Genomic DNA, 23786 nt, shown 5'->3' on the forward strand with positions numbered 1-23786 from the left:
GTCGACCCGTCTCCTCTCTCAGTGCGTCGCGTGCCGTTTTAGCGAGCGGTCGATGTCACGTGCGATGTTGACATGTCTGACTTCGACGATTACATCCCTATCATTGTCATGGGTTTTCACGTTTGTCATGCATTGCGGCGATTCTCATTTCTTGTTCGGATGCGTTGGTGAGTGAGCACTTGGCTTCTTATCTGCGGCGTGTTTAGTTTTTAAGTTTTTAAGTTTACTTGTTTTCTTATGAGTTCCCTTCCTTTTCCGTTTTTCAGTCAGCACTTGACTATGTTTCTTAACATCGGTTTGATTGCCCCATCGCATATACAACATTAAGCTACGTCGAGATTCATCACATTTGCTGATTTCCGCGCGTTAAAAATGTTGCGTCACTGAATGTAATTGATTTATTATTATTTTTTGTTGTATTCTTTTATATCTTTTATATTATATTCTTTTTACATCTGAGGAGGGCTCAATCCAGCAGCCGAAACTTGTTTGTTTTATATTTTAATATACGCCGTTGTACTTTTTATTTTATTTTATTTTATGTATCTATGACTATTTTCTTTAATTATATATATTATGCGACGACTCTTTTCCGCCATTTATTTTGTTTATTTTGATTAAATTATCATATGTATAAAATTGAAATTAATAGTCACCTCACCTCACAAAGTGGACGCCTCTACATTGAACAATAAATATATTGTATGCAAAATTTTGTACATCGTTAATATGTTAAAAATTATAGTCAAAATTTAAAATAATAACTAAGAGAACAATTTGTGTCATGTCATTTTGATTGTCGGTTGAATAATAATTGTTATACAAGTAACATTCCGGTCAATTTAAAAAAACACAAACTATAGCTAATGACATGTATTATATTACAAACATACATTATATTTTATTGAGAATCTCAATGTAAGCATGGTAAGGCAACAGTATCATGTTGTAAATTTAACCCATTAGTCTGTCGATTAATGTGCATCACATCTTCGAAATTAACCATTTGTTAATTCTCTACATCCAATTCTCTACATACGATCTGGGCATGCTAAATTTTTTTCTCCACTATAATTCAGTTGATCATTTTATTCACTTTAATTCATCTTATATGTCTTCTGTGATGAAGTAATTAGTTAATTGCATTTATTTCCGTTTTTTCTTAAGAAGAAGGTAATATTCCTTACCTTTTTTATAGACTTAGTGTACATTTCTTTCTTTTTGGGAAAAGATTTTTTTAGGAATTTTATTATTTTTGTAAATTTTCGAAAATGTAATAATATAGAATTTAAATCTTATAAAAATGAAGAGGTAATAATAATAATAATTTGTATTTATTGATAATTAGGTTAATATAAAAATTAAAAAATTAATTGCCTCTTTCTCTTCTACCCTTTCTCTCTTTCTTTTCCTCTTTCGTGCTTTCTCATCTTTTTCTGTTCTCTGTTGCCTCTACTCTCTCTTGCTTTTTCTCATTCTCTCCTTGCCCTTATTTCCTTTCTTTTACGTTCTCTCATAATCTTTCCCTCTTACGTTAAAAAGGTACTTTATGCAAAAACTTATCGCACCCAGCGCATTTACGATTCGTCAATGAACCAATATGGCAAGTATTTTCAGATAAGTGTTACTTATATAAAGACACGTTGTGACTGAGCCTACTGTAATAGTTCATCAAGCGATCAAATTAAATAATATCTAATAACCGCGTTAATATTAATGGAACTGACTAATAGTGTTTGCTATTTAATAGAATTGACCACTTATGGTTGACAGATAATCACCGATTCGGCTTAATCGAGAGAATTGGTGAAACCGGTTCTTTTTATATCATATTCTTGAAGTCAATTATAAGGTAAATTTATAAATATTGTTTATTCTTATTCCAACCCAAGTAATGGCAACTTTAATTCTCTGTCAAAAATTATTACTCTTCGAAAAAAATTAATGTATCAAATGAAAAATTAAAACTCAGATGCTATAATCTTAATTAATCAAGTTAAATTCTACCAAATTAAAAAGTAAAACACAAATAGTACTGTCTCTTGTTATTTAAAGTATGACGCGAGATATAAAAGGCAAATAAGAGTTAGAAAACATAATTAATAAAAAATTTCCATTCGTTTAACATAAGTATAATTGAAGATAGATACCTTGTACTTAGTATTGTACTTTGTAGCGTTTTAACTTTCTTACTTTCTACAGTTCTTGTTTGTGATATCTATCTTCAATTATACTTATGTTAAACGAATGGAGATTTTTTATTTTTTATGTTTTCTGACTCTTATTAGCCTTTTATTATATATCTCGTCATCGTACTTTGAACATTAAGAATCCTGTTATTTCAAGTTTTTTATTCTTATTATTTACTTAACTCTAATGATATGTATTATTCGTAAAAAAGATTTAATATCAACAATTGCCACCAAGTTAAACTCCATCTAATTCGAATACCAAATTATATAAATAATATTAACTTTAATGATATGCATCATTCGTATAAAAGATATTGATATCAAGAATTGGCGCCAAGTTAAATCCCATTTCTTTATACCATGCCAAATTAAATAAGTAATGAATATTAATCTAATGATATGTTTCATTTATACAAATAATTTGATCTCAAAAATTGTGGCGCCAAGTTAAATTCTATTATCAAAATAAAAAGTAAAACCCAAGTGGTACTATCTTTATTATTTACTTAATCCAAATGGTATTTAATTCTTCTTCAAAACAGTATGCAAAACATTATCACAAAATTGCGTTATCTTGTTTAATTTAATTGTTATCACAAAAAATTAAAGAATTAACAGTATAAAATGAAAAAATTTAATTTAAATAGAAAAATTTTTTATGTAAAATTCTTGACACTACTAAATCTCGATAAAATAATATAGTAGTAAAATATAAATGTAAAAGTAAAAATATTCAAAGATGGCTACACCAATACAAAATATAAATAGTAAAGAGCATACAGCCACAACAATAGATGTAAAAATGAGTCATATATTTAAAAAATTTCACAAAAAATAAATAAGTAGACGTTTTGTTTTCAAGATTTGACCATCATCAATACATAAAAGATGACAATTAATAAAATATTACAAACAAGAAAATTCGCAGTAGTCGGATGATGTTATAATAAAATAAAATTATTGAGAAGAATAGTAGTCGGAAGATCTTACAATTAAATAAGATTATTGAAAAGAATACATAAATTACAAGCGCAAAGTTCGCAAAATTAAAACAAGGTGAAATAGTGTTTTTCTCTTCGCTTGTTATAAAGATTGAACAGCTTGAAAATACTATAAATCAAGATAGATGAGAGAAATTTTAATATTATGATACAAAGCTCTGTTACAATTCCCGAACGGATATCCTACAAAATTTTTGTTCATAACAATTAATAACAGAATAAAAACCTTGAAGAAAAATTTTGAAATGATTGGAGAATATGCTATTGTTTCTTACTCGGATTCCTCAAACTTTAATAAGAAAAAATTTTTTACTATTCCTTACCTCAGGAGAACGTCTAAAAAATTCAAATTTCTTACAAGCAAATTTGATTTCAATATGGCTTATAAACTAATGAATAGTATGAGCACTTTCATAAAAACTAATAAGGACTGAATTAAAAAAGAAGACCTTTCGAATGTTGTCTACAAAGTAAATTGTCAAGATTGCAATTATTCTTATGTTGGTCAGACAAAAAGAAAGTTAAAGAGACACGTCTCAAGAAACATATTAAAGATTTTAATAAACTAACTACCTTTTTATCTGTTATCTCTTATAATAAATTAGAAAGTGTGAAGTCTTTTTTTAATAGTTAAAAATATTAAATTTAGAGGATAGCCATTATTCAACAAGATTTTTATAACCAAATTAAAGTTCTTTTTATGAAAACTGGGAAAGTAATAATCTCTCTTAATCAACCCAATAATCGTAACCAATTTTTTGGCAAAGAGGATGCCATAAAAAATAATTCAGAAAGCGACCTGAAAATGTAGGTTTACGATACCAATCAAAAATAAAAATTTCATCTTTTCTTATCAAGCAAATCCATGTCCAGAAAATTCAATAAATCTCCATCAATATCCATTGTGAATTGTAATCGTGGGTGATAAGAATTAAATTTAATAAGACTCTCCTCAATATATGAGCATTGTCAATAGCTAAAGCAATGTCATCAACATACCTTACATAGAACAATGGTGTCATGGAAAGTTTATTTAACGAAACTGATTTTGAATCCTGCATGACTAAGTCCGCGAGTATAGGAGATAATGGAGAGCTCATGGGCACCGAAAGTTTGTCTGTAAAAATTGTCATTAAACTTAAAAAAAAGTGGAATTCACAACTAATTTCAGTGCTCTAAAAAATTCCGTTCTTGAAATGTATTTTTTTTCTATAAGATATCATCTATTGGATATATCATCAAGAACTAGATCAATTGATACATTAGTAAAAAGAGATATTACGTCCAAAGATAAAAGGGAGGCGCTTCGGCAGGAATTATCAAATTTAAAATTTTTTTCGTCAAAAAATAGCTATTAACAGTAGAACTATTAGCTGGAGATAAACTCTTACTAATGATCCTATGTAAGAAAGACGCTAGATTATGAAGTGGACTTCCAACCGATGAAATTATGATTCTCAATGGACATCCAATTTTATGGATCTTAGATAACCCATAAGCTAATGGTAAAATTGGTGTGGTACAATTTAGATTGTTATAACTACAGTCCGAAAGGTATCCGTAATACTTCCAACCCTTCAATAATGATTTCAATTTAGTAATAATTTTATTAACAGAATTACGTCTTAAGTTTTCATAGGTATTAGAGTCTGCGAGTAACAATTCCATTTTTTCTATGTACTCATGTTTATCAAGTGCTACAACTACATTACCTTTGTCCGCTTGTGTAAAAATAATATAAATTATTTATAATCTGTTTAAAATCGAAATATAAGCATGATGTAAAAATTCTATGTCAGACTGAAGGTTAAGACTATTATTTTGCATTTGTATATGTAACATCTCAGATATCAATCTTCTTCTTAAATAATATTTACAGTCTAAAATTTTGACGTTTCTCTCAATCGAAATCATGATTAAAAGAAAATCTGTGATCCGTAATGTCCGATCTAATGTTAGAGAAATTGTTAATATGTCGACGATGTTTCTGAATTCTCATTTTTATTATAATTTCCTGCCGGTTTGCCCTATGTATGTCGCGTTGCAATCGTTGCACTCTATTTTATATACTACGTTCTTGTTAGATTCTTCCGGGAGATCTTTGTGAACTTTCACAAAACTTTCAAGTTTATTTAGACTGAAAAATGTCAGCTTCATGTTTAAATTGTTAATGATACTCCTGAATTTATCCGAGACCGATTCAATGTAAGGTAATACAAACTAAGAAGTTCTTGTTCTGGTGACGAGTTAGTCGTATTGTTTAGTGCTTTGGATTGTTTATGAAATAGCGATTTTAATCTTGAGTTTATCGTCTCAAAATAAAATCAGAAGGATAATCATTCTCCAATAAGGTGTTTATTATAAGTTTAAGATTTTAGTCGTGGTATCTGGGGTGTGACAATAACAAACATCTATCAACCATTCCCATTACCGTTCCTCTTTTATAAGACAGAGGTGCCGATAGAAAATTGAGATACCTGCCCGAAAAAGTGAGCTTATGGTACCAATCAATGATGGTAACATCTAAAAAATTGATCAAGTCACTTACAAATTCGGAAGTGAATTGGATTCTAGGATGGAATGAATCAAATATTCCTTTAATTTCTTCTACCTTATCTGATGGTACCGCCGTAATAATATTATAGTACCGTCCATGTATCTGAAGTAAAACGGTAAAGTAATGCCTATATCTTTTAATGCTATAATTTCTATGTCTTGTAAAACTAAGTCTGCTAAGATCGGAGAAAGGGGAGATCCCATAGGCGTGCCAAACTTTTGTTTGTAAAAACAGTTATCAAATTGAAAGTAAGACGAATCCAAAATCAAATTTAAAGCTTTTAAAAATTCGTCTTTTGGGACGTTGCACTTGTTTTCTAAATATGATCATCTATTTGACACACTTTCCACTGCCATGTCCAGAGAAACATTCATAAAAAGTGAATTTACGTTTAATGAAATCAACGAAAAATTAGAAGAAATATGAATGTTGTCAAGTTTTTTAAATAATTGAAAATTGTCATCAATATTACTAAAAGGTTTAGGTATATTATTGGAAATAATATTATGTAAAAATCTTGCTATTGTAAATTACATAGTGGACTGTCAATCGAGGAAACTATAATTCTGAGAAGGCACTCAGGCTTATGTATTGTACTTTAGGAAGTGCATACACTCTCGGTAGAATTCCATCACTCGTGTTCAACTTTTTGTATATCATCTCAGGAATAAAATATTATTCAAATATTCAGGAATATATTATTCAAGATTGTTCTTTTCCGGGCGGATTTCCTTTAAATCCATTGTTGAACCAACCAATTGTTGGATAACCATAAAAAAAGTATCAAATTTCTCTCTTTCTCTCTCTCTCTCTCTCTCTCTCTCTCTCTCTCTCTCTCTCTTTCTCTCGCTCTCTGCCCCTCGTTCTCTGCCCCTCGCTCTCCCCTCTCTCTCCTCTCAAATTATATGGCATTTTTGTCCATCGTTATTTCGCGCAGCCAACACAGTATGAGACGAATACATAGAGCGCGTATATAGATAATTTCGTTCATATCTGAAAAATGATTTTTTGGAATATGATTTTAATACACATTGTTATTTTCAGCGTAAAATGGTCTTTAATTTTTAATATAAAAATTAAAAAATTTTTGAAAATAGTGTGAGGGTGGGGTAAACAATAAATTAATAATTAAAAAATTTTTTTATTATGGTTATAAGTACTCTTCAAGTAATAAAATTTTTATTGTCAAAAATTTTTTCTATCTTTTATAATTCCGAAGATATTCGCTTCAAAAGAAAAAGACCAATTTTTTTTAAGAGAGATTTCCACCTCTTTATGGTGCGATTCTGTCGATATAAAAAAATACATATCTCCTATTTTTGTCCATAGAACAACATATTAAAAACTCATTTAAATTAGAGGGGGACAGTTGATTGTGTTCTCTTGTTAGTAGAATTTAACTTGATTAGTTAAGATTGTAACATCTCGGTTTTAATTTTTTATATAATGCATTAATTTTTTTCGGAGAGTAATAATTTTTGACAAAATTAAGGTTGCCATTATACTTGGGTTGGAATAAGAAGACTTTCAATAAGAATATCCTTGAAGAAAAATTAAAACTACTATTAATTGAACTGGATACTTAGCTTTTATTCGAGAAGGACGTATGCTTAGCGCCTTTTTTAATCTTTTTTAAAAAGATAAATTTAGACTGATATTACTTTGTATAGTGACACGTCTTTATAAACAATTTACCTTATAATTAACTTCAAGAGATAGATTTTCATGTATTTGTACGAAATTGGGGAAGGCCAAAATTGGACCCTATTGACTCTTTTTCTTTGTGAAATAATTTTTATATAAGTTTTAAAAGAGATTTCAAGATATAATTACTTGAGTCGGTAAAAACGTCAAGACGACGGTCATCTATATTTTCCAAATTTCATTTCTATTAGATCTTTTGTAAAATATTAATTTTTTACTTTTTTTTTAAATGGTAAGTTTATATATAATTTTAAAAATCATCCCCATCGTTTTTTATAAATGTGATATAAAAATGTTAAGATATATATATAAGATATACTCGTATATATCAAAACGACGGCCATCTATACTATATAATTAACTTTTTTTTTAAGTAGCACATGCTCTTTGCGCCTTTTTTACCATTTTTTAATTATACAAATATATAATACATAAAATGTTGCGAAATTTAATTTGTCATCAGTGTCAATCTTTCTTAATCTTTTTTTTAAATTAAAATAGTAAGTTTGTATATAATTTAAAAATCCCATATATCAAAACGATGATCATCTACATACATACGTTTAGGTTTTATCATTTAGGTTTTATAAATAATACATATCATTAAAGTAAATGTACAGGATATTTGATAATTCTGCTGGCAACGCTCGTTGGACAGATAGAGCAGACTAAATTGAGTCGAAAATTTCTCTATCATTTCGCAACTTCCGTAATATTTAATAGAATATTACTAAAAACCACCAAATATTAGTTTTCAATAATTTTTTCTCAAATATTGTCAACTGTACAGATAAACAGCAAGTGACAAAAATTGTTTTTTTTTTATATGGAGTTTTGAGAATTTTTTCAGAATTTTTTTCAGAATTTTCTATACAAAATAGTTACTAATAAGAAAATGCAGTACTGAAAAGTTGATAAAAACTGAAAGAATTCTTAGGACTCTATGAAAAGAAAATGAACAATTTTTATCTCGTTATATTTCTGTATAAAGTTATAGTACCTGAGTGAAAAATTATTCCAAAACCAATATTCAGTGATTTTTAATAGTTATCTTGTTAACTATTGCGAAAATTGCAAAATGATAGAATTTTTGACACAGTCTGCTCTATCTGTCTACGAGCGTTGTCAGAAGATTATCAAACACTGTATAGTTAATTATTTTATTTTTTCATACTATCATTTTTTATTACTTATCTACGTTAAGATATTTAAATTAAAATTTACTGTAATCTTTTTATTATACAATATTTTATTCAATGTGCGCGGAACGCAGTGTATAGAAAAACTTTTATTTTAGTTAGGCTAATCGCGAATAAATAAATAAAAAATCTTAAGTCGAATAGATAAATAAAGGTATACATATATATTACTCTTACGATCACCTTAAAAAAACTAATCTAAATAGTCAACTTTAATAATTATCCTAATATCTCTCAGTTTACGTCTTTTTCTTACTTATCCTGATCGAGGTATCATATAAAATTTCGTTTCCATCTGATCTCTTTTTGCTAAATATCAAAATCGAATAGACTTTTGTTAAATATTAAGTTATAAACAAATGGAAATCGAAATGGAAATTGAATAAATCATCTTCTAGCTTAGTTAACAAATGTAGTATAATTTCGTTTTTATTCGATTTCCTTTCGTTAAGTATTAAATCATAAACAAATAGAGATCGATGACGAATAAACCGCATACATCATTTTTTCATTATTATTTTCTAGCTTAGTCTGTTTATTTAACAATTACCAAAACATAATTTCGTTTCCATCTGATTTCCTTTTGTTATGTATTAAGTCAGGAATCAGCAGATAGGTATTGCTCGCGGATGCCCAGCTGTCCGCGGGCAATAGTTGAACGTCTTTGAGCAATAAATAATATGAGGAAAAATAATAAGGGGTATCACATGGAAAAAGCATTTCTTTCTCTTGTATAATTTCGGTTCATGTAAATATGTAACAGAAAAAAGTTAATTAAAAAAATAATTAGAAAAATGTTTTCATAGTTTGAAATTCTTTTGTATTATGTAAATATAAAATGTCTATATATGTTTTATTTCTTTTTACAATAGCGGTTCGACATATTAGAAAAACATTAAGAATTAAAAAGTAATTAGAAGAATAATTTTTGCTTTGTTTTTAAATAAAAGTACAGGTTAAGAATACGAAAAAATGTACATAATCATATAATAATATATAAAAAGTATATATAATTAATAATACTTTTTATACATTATTAAATATGATTATGTACATTTTTTCTCATTTCTTTAATCTATTATTTAAAATAGGTATACCTCAACTATTCGAGTCAACGACAAACTCAAACATGTCTCTAAATTTTAAGCAAATATATCGCTATGTAAAATCTAAAAAAATAATAAAACGAAGTATTTTATATATTTACAATATTAAAAATCACAATGAAATAAATTAATTTGAGAAAAAAAGAAAACCTTCGTATAACGTATAAATAAGAGGAATTAGATCGGCACCATCACATTTTTACGAGCAGACGAATATAAGCACAAGTTATCTGTCAAAATATTTATATGAAAGAAAAAAATGTCCGCACAATTGGGTTATAAAGAGAAATATATCAAAAGTATAATTTTAGCAAAAAAATAAGTATAAAGCGGCTCGCACGAAGAAACAACAAAAATGCGAAGACAACCCCCTTGTCGGCTCTTGAAAATGCGATGTTGTCATATCTAATACTCGTATGGTAGATCCAGACATGTAAATCAAAACTTCAAAACGAGACATATAATTAAGAGCCCAGTTGCATCAATATCACTTTGATTTTAAGCGAGACTTAAAATTCGATCTGTCTCGTTTTAAAGCCAAAAAGAGACAGAGAGCCTGGCAGTTTTATTATCGTGCAAATTAGCGCAAGTTGGCGCGAGTCGAGCGAATGCGTATATTCTTTCTATTATCTATCTTTTGTATCGCGACGTAAGCCTTGTATTTACGATGCTAGAATTCGATCCGAGTTCTCGGATCGTGAAATGTGTAGCCAATCACAATTTACAGTTCTTACGGAAAACCGGCAAGTTCCAACATCGTAGACATATGGTAAAGCTGTACATCATACATACATCGCGCATCGTGGTCGAGTCGAGCGTCGAGTGTTAAGTGAAGTCTTGTAGCGAAACACGAAGGGAAACAATTATTACTGCAAAATGGACGAATTAAGTGTACTATGACTCTATGATCTGTCTGAACAGATTAGAAAGAAGAAAAAGTGAAACAAAGTTATTATGTAGCTGACTAACGAAAAAAACGTTCTCTCTTTTTCGAAGAAATTCTGGTTCAGTGAACAGGCATTATTTAACCAACAAGAAATTCTGGTACAATCTACAGGAAAAATTTATTCGATCAACAAGAAATTCTGGTTGAGATCACGAAACCAGTTGTTTGATCAACAAGAAATTCTTATATAATCAATGAGAAAAATTTGTTCTATCAACAAAAAATTCTGGTAAAGTTTAACTACAAGAAATTGATCAAATTCATTCGGTAATTCTTATAAGAATTCTGATTCGTCCGTTTTTGAACAGATATACTCTGATTGAATCTACCAGATTTTCAAATAATTCCAAACTCTTTTTTCAGTATAGTGAGACCTCGAACAAATAATCATCCTCGACCAAGGTTAGCTTCGGAGCCAGGCATACTTAAAAGCCCGCAGGTTGCTGGACAAAGTCTACCAGGAATACTTCATGACCTTAAACCATTCTTGGGGTCGAGTAGATCCAGCGGAAGACCTTCTTCCGTTAGAATCTCCACCACTTTCGCCACCACCGGTCTTTCCAATTCGACCGACTTACCAAAACGCATTAAAGGCAGTACTTCCTCCTTCTCTTCCTCCCCGATCTTCGTCACCTGTGTTATCGGACGCTCTGACGAAGCAAAACTTTCCAAACATCCCACTCCTAATTCCCGACTCCTCTATCCACTCCGTCATCCGCTCACAATCATTTGCTGATTCAGCTTCGAGCATGGAAATTCTGAAAGAGTTTCCCGCTCCTCCTCCATCACATAATGAATATTTCATCCTGATGACTCTTTTGAGTCACTAATTGACAGATTTCCTGTGCAACAGAACCTCTCCTATCAGGTGCCTATGTCATCGGCTCCGATTATTTTGATCCAAACAAACTCCGAACTGCCGTAACTGGACATCCACCCAATGTTCACATCCCAATACTCCTTTCGCAATCACTTCTCCCATATCTCGTTCCTGTAAGTTTCTTCTACAATATCCTTTTAAGTAATATTTTTAATATTCTCATTATGAGTACACAATTTAGCCGATCTTAAGATATCTATTAGGGAGAATTATTTTTGATAATTACAGGAAGCTTACAAATTTTGGGAGATATTTAAATTTCTTTTCTAATTATCCTGTAGAACACAAAAGGGGTGTTGTAATTGGGCAGAAGAGATAGAATCCTTTCCCATCCAAAATTTCATGAAAATAATATTATTTCCTTAATCAATATTTTCCAAAAAAATGGATACCTATCCGAATTTTTACAACTATTAACAAGACGTTGTCTTTCAAAAATAATTTCGAAAATATCAAGTAACACAATATTGTCAACTCGGATTCTTTCAGGGAATTGGTAAAAAGTTTTTCACCATTCCTTACTTCAATAAAATTTCTGAAAAATTTAAATCTATTACAAAAAAAATTCGACTTCAACATAGCTTACAAACCAATGAATTGTATGAATACTTTCATTAAAACAGGCAAAGATAAAATTGAAAAAGAAAACCAAATGTCGTTTATAAAATTAACTGTCACGATTGCAATTATTCTTATGTAGGACAGACAAAAAGGAAACTAAAGACGCGTTTAAAAGAATACATAAACGATTTCAAAAAGCCTCTAATTCTTTGTCTGTTATCTCTCGTCACAAACTTGATCATAATCATACGATTAATTGAAAAAATACTAGCATTCTTGACTCTAAACAATCTTATTATAAAAGGATGGTCTCCGAGATGATACATATCAAACGACAAAAAAAGGGTTTAAACAAGTGTCAATCAACTATCAATCATTAAAAAAAGCTCCTCTATCACATATATAGAATTACCCTCTCTACTCTCATTTCCTCTCCTTTCCTTGCACAATATATAAAGACTGTCGCTAGCTATGGTCCTTCACAATTTTGTCAGCAATAATTCTTATCAGTGGTTCCAATTGTTCTGTCTTCTAAGTTGTATTAGTTACTTCGAGTTACATCTGCGAGGATTTGTGTTAAAAAATACGTGGTAAGCGATTGTTAAAATAGATTTAGAGATCTTCATAATAATTATTGTATTGTAGAAGTTAAATTATTAAAAGCATATTCTTTTCTTTTAATTTTAAATAGAATCTGGAAATTCCATATTTTCACACGAAGCCGCTCTTTGCTTTCTTAAAAAGGAATAAACGTAACAAATAATTCGTTAGAAGCATTTAAATATTGGTTAATTTCATTTTCTGGACTTCAACTTACTCTGTTAACTCGTACCATAAGCGATTGGAAAATTATTTTATCATCTTTTTGACTAGCGATCATTGTTTTAATTTTATGTATTTTTTTGTCATTTTGATATTATTGTGCCATCTTTTGGACTAGCGATTATTGCTTAATTAATTAATTTTTTGTATTTCTTTATTTGTCATCTTAATATACTGATGATGATCAAATCTTGACCAAAACGTTTTTATATGATAATTTTAAATATATAACTTTCGTTTAAACATCTATCGTTGTGGCTGTATGCTCTCTATTATTAATAATAAATAAATCTGTCATGTATCTATCAGGTAAACAGTGGAATGTACGAGGTGTGATCAAAAAGTAAGGTGACTTTTCATTTTTATAAAAAAATATTCATTTATTCATCCAAAATTATGTTATCCCCTTCAAAATAATCCCCCTCTGATACAATGCACTTGTGCCAGCGCTTTTTCCAGTCGTCAAAACACTTCTGAAATGCACTTTTGGGTATTGCCTTGAGCTCCTCCAGCGATGCAGCCTTAATCTGCTCAATCGTCGCAAATCTTCGTCCTTTCATGGGCCTTTTCAATTTTGGGAAGAGGAAAAAGTCGCAGGGGGCCAAGTCTGGTGAATACGGTGGCTGAGGCATGATGATAGTATTGTTTTTGGCCAAAAAACTACTCACTAGTAACGACGTTTTGGAACGCAGTTTTGGAACGAATTTCGCTGACACACGTGTCATACCCAAAACATCCGTTAAAATTGATTGGCATGAGCCAAACGATATGTTAAGATCATCAGCTATTTCTCTAATCGTGATTCGACGATTTTTCAACACAATTTCTTTCACTTCCTGAACATTTTCGTCGGTTTTTGACGTGCTGGGGCGTCCAGAGCGAGGTTCATCGTTAACATTTTCTCGGCCCTCTTGGAATAACTTATACCATTTATAAACATTTTTTTTGCTCAAAGTTGACTCACCGTATGCCACTGTCAACATTTCAAGAGTTTTTGAACACTTAATACCATTTTTTACACAAAAATTAATACAAACTCTCTGCTCCATTATTTTCAAAAGCAAAAAATCGCCGAGCACGCAAACACGAGTCTAACCTTTATGCCTCTCACATAAAAACAACACATGCTATATAGTCAAAACTGTGAACATATGATCGTGATGAGTGTACCAACACAACAACAAAAAATTTTTGTAATTAGAGTGTACAGAGCGCGCGAAATTCAAAAAGTCACCTTACTTTTTGATCACACCTCGTATAGACTAGTGCTTACTAGTTCGAGACGGTTACGCCACCCGAAACAAAAAGAAATTAGCACATCTTACCCGCTAGGGGCCTAACTTAGAAGTTGCAGTCTAGACAGTAAGACTGCTTAAAAAAACTGTTCTCACACTGCACTGTCTTCATAGGTTAGAAATCTTCCAAAAGGACACTGTCTAGGCTGCAACTTCTAGGTAGTTAGACCCCAAATGGGTAAAGTTTTTTTTTTTTGTTCTGAACGACGTAGCCCAATAAACACTAGTTTATACATTCCACTGTCTATATGACAAATTAATGATCGTGTTACGATCATTTACACATTTATTTCATAATGAACTTAATTATTCATAATAAACAATCAGAATGTGTTGTGACATTTTAACTTGAATGATTGGAGATTTCAATCATCAACTTGAAGAATGGATTGTGAGCGTTTTTGAAAGGGCTAATGAATTTCGCATTGTGACTAAATCTCAAAAGCCATAACGCGTGATTGGTTTTTTCGCTCTGTGAGCGTTTTCGGTCTTTGAGCCTAACAAATATACTCTATCCATGCTTATATACGTAAGTAATTATTCGAAACAATAAGACATATGAAAAAATGTTTTAAGTAAAATTTATACAATATAATTTTCTATATTCTTTTTGACTGTACATATATGTTATATTGTATGTAGATATATATATATATATATAGTTATATGTAGTAACATATATACGAGGGTCCCAGAAGTATCCGACCTAACAAAGAAAACACAAAAAATTTGGGAAAAAATATCTTTATTTCTCAACATAGTCTCCTTTTTTAGCTCGATACACTTTTCCCAGAGATGTTCAATAGCTTCGATAGCCTGTTTATAGTGAGAACCGTTGAACTCCTCAAAATAGCCATTAACCGCAGACTCCACCTCTTCATTGTTGGTAAATCTTCCACCACCGAGCCATTTTTTCAAGATTGGAAAGAGAAAATAATCCGAGGGGGCTAAATCTGGCGAATAGGGTGCGTGGGGAAGCAATTCGAACTTTAACTCATTGATTTTGGCCATCGCGATAATGGATGTGTGAACTGGCATTGTCTTGATGAAACAACACTTTCTTTTTCGCCAAATGTGGCCGTTTTTCCTTGATTTCATCTCCCAAACGCTGCAATAAGTTCGCATAATACTCGTCATTGATTGTTTTTCTTTTCTGAAGGTAATCAATGAAAATTATGCCACGCGCATCCCAGAAAACTGACGCCATGACCTTGCCTGCCGATGAAACTGTTTTTGCTTTCTTCGGAGCCGATTCCCCCTTTTCAGTCCATTGCTTCGACTGTTCCTTCGTTTCAGGTGTGAAGTGGTGGATCCATGTTTCATCCATGGTTATGAATCGGCGCAAAAATTCGGCTTTGTTGCTGCGAAACATCGCCAAACACTCGATTGAAACATCGATTGAAATATGCGATGTACAGCACTTTTTGAAATGTTTACTATGTCTGCTAGCTCGCGCACTTTCAATCGACGGTCATCCAATACCATTTTGTGGATTTTCTTCACCATTTCTGGAATGGCTCACTTGGTCGACTACTGCGATGTTCGTCTTCGCAGCTCGTACGGCCTCGTTTAAACTCTGCCACCCAATATTTTACTGTTGTAAACGAAGGAGCAGACTCCTCCAGAGTAGAATCCAGCTCGGCTTTGATATTGGTTGGGCTAAGACCTTTCAAATGAAAGTATTGTATCACATAACGATGACCAATTTTTTCCATCTTTGCAAATTCATCGAGATCGTCCACTATTGATGGCTGCCAAACAAATACTGAACAACGTAGCGTCTTCAAACTTCATAGTTAAGCTTTAGAAAGTTGGTGCTTTCCCCTACAGTGATTTTTTTTATACAACAACCGCCATTTGTACGTCAGGTCGGGTACTTCTGGGACCACCCTCGTATGTATATATGTTATATGTATATACAGGATGTTCTTTCTAATTTGACTATCTGAAATAACTCTATTGTTTTTAATGATACGAAAAAATATCAAAGGAGAAAGTTATTCAATTTAAAGAAGCATATATTATGATAAGCAAAAAATTTTTCTTAAGGTCATATTTTTTGAGAGGATCAAGGATACTTCCATTTTTTTTAAATGGAATTGTATGATTTTTTTACATAATATGATTCCTCTAATCATTCTAAATATAAAAGTATTAAGGTGTAATATCAAAAAACCAATAGTTTATGAGATATTTTATACCTTATTCTGACATATATTGACATAAAATGTTAAATAACTCGTGAACTTTTAATTTTTCGATAATCATACCTTAATATTTTTATAAATAGAATAATTAGAGATCCTATAATCAGAATTTATCGAATGTGGATCAAAAATGAAGCATAGAAAGAGATAACAGATATATTGCTTTCTCGTACAAACGCATAAGCAAAAAGTGTTAGAATACGTGGACAGGCAATACATGACTGAAAGAATCAATCAAGTTGATCAATTAGCCGAATTGTACAATTATAATTTGTTATTTTTTTTGTTCGAGATCTCGGAAGGGTATCTAACCTCTTTGACACAGGTTTATCTAATTGTAGCTATCTATCTCTTTCTTTTTTCGCACTCGTTTTTCCACAATGTATGAAGCTATCCGAAGAATATAGAGTGGACCAAACTAGAGAACCAATTAGAAGTTATGCTCGCTTTCGCCAAACTCTGATTATAGGATCTCTAAAAATAATAAGATCAATTGATGGAAAGAAAACACATAGCTGCTTTAAAAAAATATATATGCAAAATGAATAATTTTTTAATTAGCAACTATTCAAGTTGGAACGCATACAACTTGTATGCGTTTTGACTGTGTTCCGAAATGCGTTCATCTTGAATGTACAAAGGCATTTCTGTCCGCGAATGTACATATACATATGTATATATATTCAATTTTCAGTTTACTCGTTTAACAACAATTCAATCTTAATATTTTTATGTACAGAATAATAAGATACAGTAAGTCAAGTAAGAGCGTGGTCGAGTTCATGTTATTAGCCTTGAGATAGGTTCGAATAGTTTCATACGATATATCTAAACCTTTCTGCTTTAATTTTGCTTGTCCTTGACGCAATGTTAAGCCAGGATTCCGCGAAAACTCACTATTTTTGTATCGTCTTTTTTTGTCCACTTTGCATATCGAGCCACGTTCCGATAAATCATCGACATTTTTTGCCACATTATATCGCTGCACTCACTTCTGTATGAATGATTTCTGTACGAATGACTTTTTCATATATAATATTTAGCAGCCGCTAATTGTGACCTTTCGGATGAGTGCAGAGAAACATAACGTGAGGAACACGCTTCATAGCGTGATGCGTATTTGGTACTCATGGCGCTTAATGTGATTCTCTTAAGAAAGTCCAATGACAACTGAATCTTCCTTGATAGTGCATCAAGGACAAAGGTGCTCTCTATAGATTCATGTTAGATTTAGAGCGATATCTTTTATTAGCTTTGAGTAAAGGCGACCACGCTCTTACTTGACTTACTATAAATCAATTGGTGTATAGAAAAAAAATTTATTTTTTTGAAAAAAGTAAAAAAGGCGCTAAGACATACGTGCTCCTCGAAAAAAAACTATTGCACCAATTAAAACCCAAATGATACTATCTTGTTGTATGAAATTAAAAAGTAGAACCTAAGTGGTACTATTTTTATTATTCACTTAACTCTAATAATATATAATATATCATTTGTAATGATTGCTATCAGCAACCAAGTTAAATCCCATATCAAATGAAATTAAAAAAATGATCTACGTGGTTTCTTTAATTTTTATATGTTAAAGCTTAAATCTTTGTATTTCATTCAATGACATTTTTTCTTTCAACAAAAGTAGTAATTATTTAATTCTCCTTCAAAACATTAATCATAAAATTGCATAATTTTACTCAATTCAAGTGTTACCATAAAAAATTAAAGAAGTAACAGTATAAAATAAAAAATTGTAATTTAAATAGAAAAATTTGATATGTAAAAACACTTGTCGCTGCTAGATCAAATAAGAAAAACTGTGAAAATAATGAATTTAATCTGAATGTTGTTAAGATGGACGTTCCGATGCGACAGCGTGCGAAACGCCTATTCTAGCGTCGCGATTCAACAACGCTAACACCACGATTCATCACTTTGCAAACGTTTGAGATACGCAAAGCTTTCACGTGTCGAGTTGTGCTTTCACCAAAAAAATTATAGCTTATTTTTTTGTATTCACCGTTTTCTTTATTGTAAATTGGTGAAATACATCTTCTGAAGCTCTTAAATATTGCTGCGTATCTGCTTCCTTCATCCATGAATCTTAATAGATCATGGGCCCAGGCTGTGCGACAGAAGCAATGTACTTACAGTAGCCCCTCAAAAGGATATTTGGCCTCAGGGAAGAACGTAACCTAGGAAGGCTGTTAATATAGATAATAAAAAAATAGAAACTCCGGAAATTCTGATGTTAGTTAAATTGAATGAATTGTAGTAAATATTTCGTCTGATATGAATATATATAAAGATAAAAAAAAAGAGGCTCTATTTATATGAATATTATTATATGTATAATTCATCCATTAGGAACATTTTGAATAATATGAATAATTCTATTAAAAGCAATATTAATATCTAGGCAATAATGCATAGAGAGAAATAATCTTCTAGTATTTTGAATTAGTAGGAAAAGTTCTAGGAGGGAGCCAAAATTTCATCAGAAAGAGATATTAGTAGGGAATGGTAGGTTGAGAGAGTGTTTAATTATTTTATTTATTTTATTCATATTATAGGTTAATTAATTAATAAAGTTAAATTGTTATTTTTAGTTATAATATATGTAATAATACGTATTAGTTTTAATGGTGGTTAAGTTCACATAAGTTGTCACTCCAAACATGGCACAGGTGAATGGGTCATTTAAACGTTAAGGATCTAACTACTACATGAAACAACTATATGTTGGACAGCAACGATGTCAAGCAGTTGAATGAAGAACTGTAATTTGAAAATCTAAAAAGGAAAATGGTCTTTCCTTTCTGATCTTCAAAAGGAGCTAGATGTCTTGAAAAATGTTCATACCGATGTATGTGGTCCGATGCGCCAGGAATCTTTAGACAAATCCAGATACTTTATCACTTTCGTCGACTAAGCTACTCGTGGTGCAAAGTTCGCTTTATCCAGTCGAAAAACGAAGTTCAAAAAACAGGAAGTCAAGGTAAAATTTGAAAATCTTAATGGCAAGAAGATTAAATATCTGCAGAGCGACGGTAGGGAATATGTAAATCGGAAATTTGATAACTTTCTCAAGAGTTCCGGAATATCGAGACAACTATCGCTCCATCATCCGGAGCAAAAGGGGCTAATCAAACGAAAGAGTCGTATTCTACTCGACACCGCTTGTTGTCTTCTGATCAAGGCTGACTTGCTGCCACATTTTTAGACCGAGGCTATGAATACGACCAACTATCTTCGCAACCGCAGTCTTACTATCTCGCTGAATGAAAAAACGCTATACGAGACATGACTCGCAAACGTGACTCATCTAAGGAAATTTGGCTGTAGAGCTTTTTTTTAGATATGTCAATCGAAAAATATAAATTGGAAGCTCGATCTAGGGAAGGTTACTTGTAGGCTACTCCGAATTTTCCAAAGCGTATAGAGTATGGATACCTACGTACAACAGAGTCGAAATTAATTAGGATGTAAAATTTTTAGATGTATTTGATTTGAAAGACAGATCTAACGAGATTGGTCCTGAACCACATGCTGTGGAAATTGAAATTCAAAGTTCATCGCTCTCCGAAGACGAGGATGCTGAGCCTGATGCAAATAATAAAGAGAATGACGCGATTGATATAAACGACAACATCATTGAACATGAACAAGGAGCCATAAGATTCGGAAAATCGCGACTTTTGAGAATGGGGGAAAAAGATCGCCCCAGAAAATAATATCACGCCTATCCGGAAATACAAAATGAAAAGAAAACGCGAATCGTAGAAAAGGAAGAAGAGATGGTTCTCGTGTCAGAAGTTCCCATCTGTGAAGCGATGTCAGAGCGCGATACATAGGAATGGCTAGATGCGATGACGGACGAGGTATTATTTATCATTACAAACAATACTTAGGAATTTGTGAGGCGCCCCGAGAACAAGACTGTAATTGGTAATCGTATTTTTCTTCATAACAAATCTAGATGGGTCAGTCCTGAAAAAGAAAGCATGTCTGATGCGCAAAGCTGTCTTACAAAAGCCAGGGTTTCATTTCAAAAGGAAACTTTCTTACTTGTAGCCAGACTAAGTTCAGTAAGAATTATTGTTGCTGCGGCTATTAAACTGAATATGAAGATTCGCCAATTCGATGTGTCAACAACGCATTTGAACGGAGAATTCCAGGAAAAGATGTACTCGTATATGGAACCTCTAAGACATCTGAAACTGAGATTGAAACACATCTGTCAGAAAAAGACGATTGATCACAACTTCCAGCAAACGGTAAAGAAGATACTGAAAGAGTTAAAGTCCGGAAACTGGGTCTGTATCTTAAAAAAGGCCCTCTATGGACAGATTGGTAGAGCCTGCAGTAGGAAGCTCAACGTGATATTCAAAGAGATCAGAACTCAACTTCTCAACTCCGATCCGTGCGTGTACAAGATCAAACGGAATGAAGCCAATGCATTTTTGGTTTACTTATGTCGACGACATTTTCGTCGCGTCTGATTCCGATAATTTGGTTAACAAAATTAAACGGAAACTCAATATTTTGACTTAAGGGATCTAGGCGAACTACATCATTGTCTGAGACTGAAATTTCACCAAAGACGGTATTTATATAAGTCAGAGTGGTTACATCAATGAACTGCTGAAAAAATTTGACATGCGTGATTGTAAGGCTATCGCTACCCCTCTCAATCCAGATATTAAATTAACCTTTTGCAGCATGGTGGCATTGTGAGATGTTATCTTTTCCATAACCATTTTCTGAATAACTGGATAGTTTTCACTAAATTTTCAAACTTTTTTTTGGCATCAATTATACATTCAAGAAGAAGAATCATGTGCAATAATTCAAAATTATTAGTGATTTTGTTTATACAAATAAATAAATGTTGAAAAATTGCAATTTTTCTGGAGAAAATTTATTATCTCCGGAAGTTCTCAAAGTTTCTACGCCAAAGTTTTCAGTCAAACGTTTTTGGGGTTGCTAATTATGAATCTGACGTCAGATTTTTGAAATTTAAAATGGTGGATTCAAGACGGCGGACCGATTTGCAAAAAGTGACTTGATTAAGATGAAACCGGGTACTTGGAAGTTTATTTTGACTAAAATAATTTTAATTTATGACATAGTAAACCTACAAGTGTAATGATAGCATATGGTTTCGGTGATTATGGTTTATTATATTTCATAAATAGCATATAAGTGAAAATAAATAATAGGACTGATTATAATTAATTTATTGGAATGTTTTATAGCTTGTTATTATAATTATTGTTTTATTTATAATAGTTGATCGAGAAAAATTGGATGTACGAGAAATTATTACAAATATATAATATTCTGATGGTGATCCAAATCTTAGAATTAAAATGTTTATAATGAAGGTATCTATGTAAACTTCTAATAAAATATCGCACATATAGGGCAAGTCAATAAGTTCTTAGAAAATCTGTCAGAGGGCACTTGCAGTGTCATGTCACATTATTTTTTAACAAATAGCATCTTTCAGCTGATTACTGTCAAATTTTGAGCGGAATTCATCGCGTGATTTTATTTCTGTAGACGATTAAAGCGAACAACCTTTATATTTTTTGCAAAATGGAAAAAACTAGTTTCGTACAGTGATCAAACATATACATATGAAAGGTTTAACGCCGAAAGAAATTAAAGTCAAGTTGGATAATGTTCATAGCACATCTACGAGTACACCAGTGATTGTATACAATTGGGTGAATGAATTTAAACGTGGTCGTACATCCACATGTGATGCATCCCTCGTCGGGACGTCCAATCAAGGCTGCTACGCCAGAAATCATCGATAAAGTCCATGATATTGTTTTGACTGATCGACTAGTGAAAGTGCGCGAGCTTGTTGAGGCCACAGGCATATCACATGGTACAGTGATTTCAATTTTGCACGAACAATTGGGTATGAAAAAGCTATCGGCAAGATAGGTGCCACATTTGCTCACTGTGGACCATAAGCGCGACCGTGTGACGATTTCAAAACAATATTTCGAGATATTTCAACGTAATCCAGATGAATTTCTGCGTCGATTCACTACTGTGAACGAAACATGGATCCATTACTTCACACCCGAGACGAAGGAACAGTCAAAACAATGGACTTCACGGTGAACCAGCTCCGAAGAAAGCGAAGACCATGAAGTCGGTCGGAAAAGTGATGCCACAGTTTTTTGGGATACACGCAGTATAATTCATATCGATTACCTTCCGTCGAAGCAAACGATTAATAGTGATTACTACGTAGTCTTATTGGACCGTTTCAACAACATTTTAAAGAAAAAACGTCCTCATTTGGCAAAAAAGAAAGTGCTCTTCCATCAAGACAATGCACGAGTTCACACGTGCCCGGGACCGATGGTCAAATTCAATGAATTCCGCTACGAATTGCTTCCCCATCCAGCATATTCATCAGATTTAGTCCCCTGCGATTATTTGCTATTTCCAAACTGGAAGAAAAATGGTTCGGAGGATTCACCACCAGAGAACAGCTCATCGCCGAAACAGAGGCGATGAAATCTTATTTTGAAAGGTTGGACAAATCATATTATTCGGACGGCTTGAAAAAGTTTGAGAATCGTTGGATCAAGTGTATTGAGCTGAAAGGAGACTATGTGGAGAAATAAAAATGAATCGACCAAAAAAAGTGTTTTACTATGTTTTTCTAAAAATTTATTGACTTTCCCTCGTATAACTCGGCTCAAATCGGCACTTTACACATTGTGCGATTTATTCTTGAAAGGCTAATTTTATTTAATAAAAAATATATATTATATTATTCGGAACATCTAACTTTGACCGCTAATGGCGTTTTCTATTGTATTAATGTATACGATCATATATACGATTCTCAACATAAAAAAATTAAGTTAAAAATATTTTTTGCAGTAATCATTAAAAAAAATATAATCATTTAAATAAATTACAAAAATTATAAGAAACTAATGTAATAATTATATTATAAAATATGCACATTTCAATAATCTCTTGTCTGTTCTGTATATTTGAATTGTCCTGTGCACTTTTACATAAAATCACTCTACAAGGTGTCTTACATGAGTAGAACACTGCAGATAAAACTGATTAAACTGACAAGGACAGACTCACGTGTATTTTACGAATTTTTATCAGTTTTTGCGTGATTATTCTGGGGCATCAAAAAATAATCTCTGTCAAGCAGTAAATTGCACCTCTGTATATTTTTCGAGAAAATCATGATTTTAGGTCCCAATTTCAAACCTGAGACACTCGATAGATATTTAAACACTTGAAACAAGTAATTTTTATGTATATGT

At 31.8% G+C, this 23786-nt stretch overlaps 2 protein-coding genes across 2 annotated transcripts in view; both read right to left on the reverse strand.

The window, feature by feature from the left end:
* LOC108748464 (calcium/calmodulin-dependent 3',5'-cyclic nucleotide phosphodiesterase 1A-like) overlaps nucleotides 1–23786 on the reverse strand; it is a 362329-nt gene that overhangs the window by 157574 nt on the left and 180969 nt on the right.
* On the reverse strand, nucleotides 13324–14122 carry LOC108748463 (putative uncharacterized protein FLJ37770). Its single transcript, XM_018486651.1, has one exon. It carries the CDS (start codon nucleotides 14015–14017, stop codon nucleotides 13349–13351), a length of 669 nt encoding a protein of 222 aa, XP_018342153.1. The 5' UTR covers nucleotides 14018–14122; the 3' UTR covers nucleotides 13324–13348.

This window comes from Trachymyrmex septentrionalis, unplaced genomic scaffold (genome assembly GCF_001594115.1).
Source record: "Trachymyrmex septentrionalis isolate Tsep2-gDNA-1 unplaced genomic scaffold, Tsep1.0 scaffold220, whole genome shotgun sequence".
NCBI lineage: Eukaryota > Metazoa > Arthropoda > Insecta > Hymenoptera > Formicidae > Trachymyrmex > Trachymyrmex septentrionalis.

Bases quoted from the DNA above. Each gene is read 5' to 3' on its own strand.
- LOC108748463 (XM_018486651.1), bottom strand. From the start codon at position 14,017: ATGGAGCAGAGAGTTTGTATTAATTTTTGTGTAAAAAATGGTATTAAG.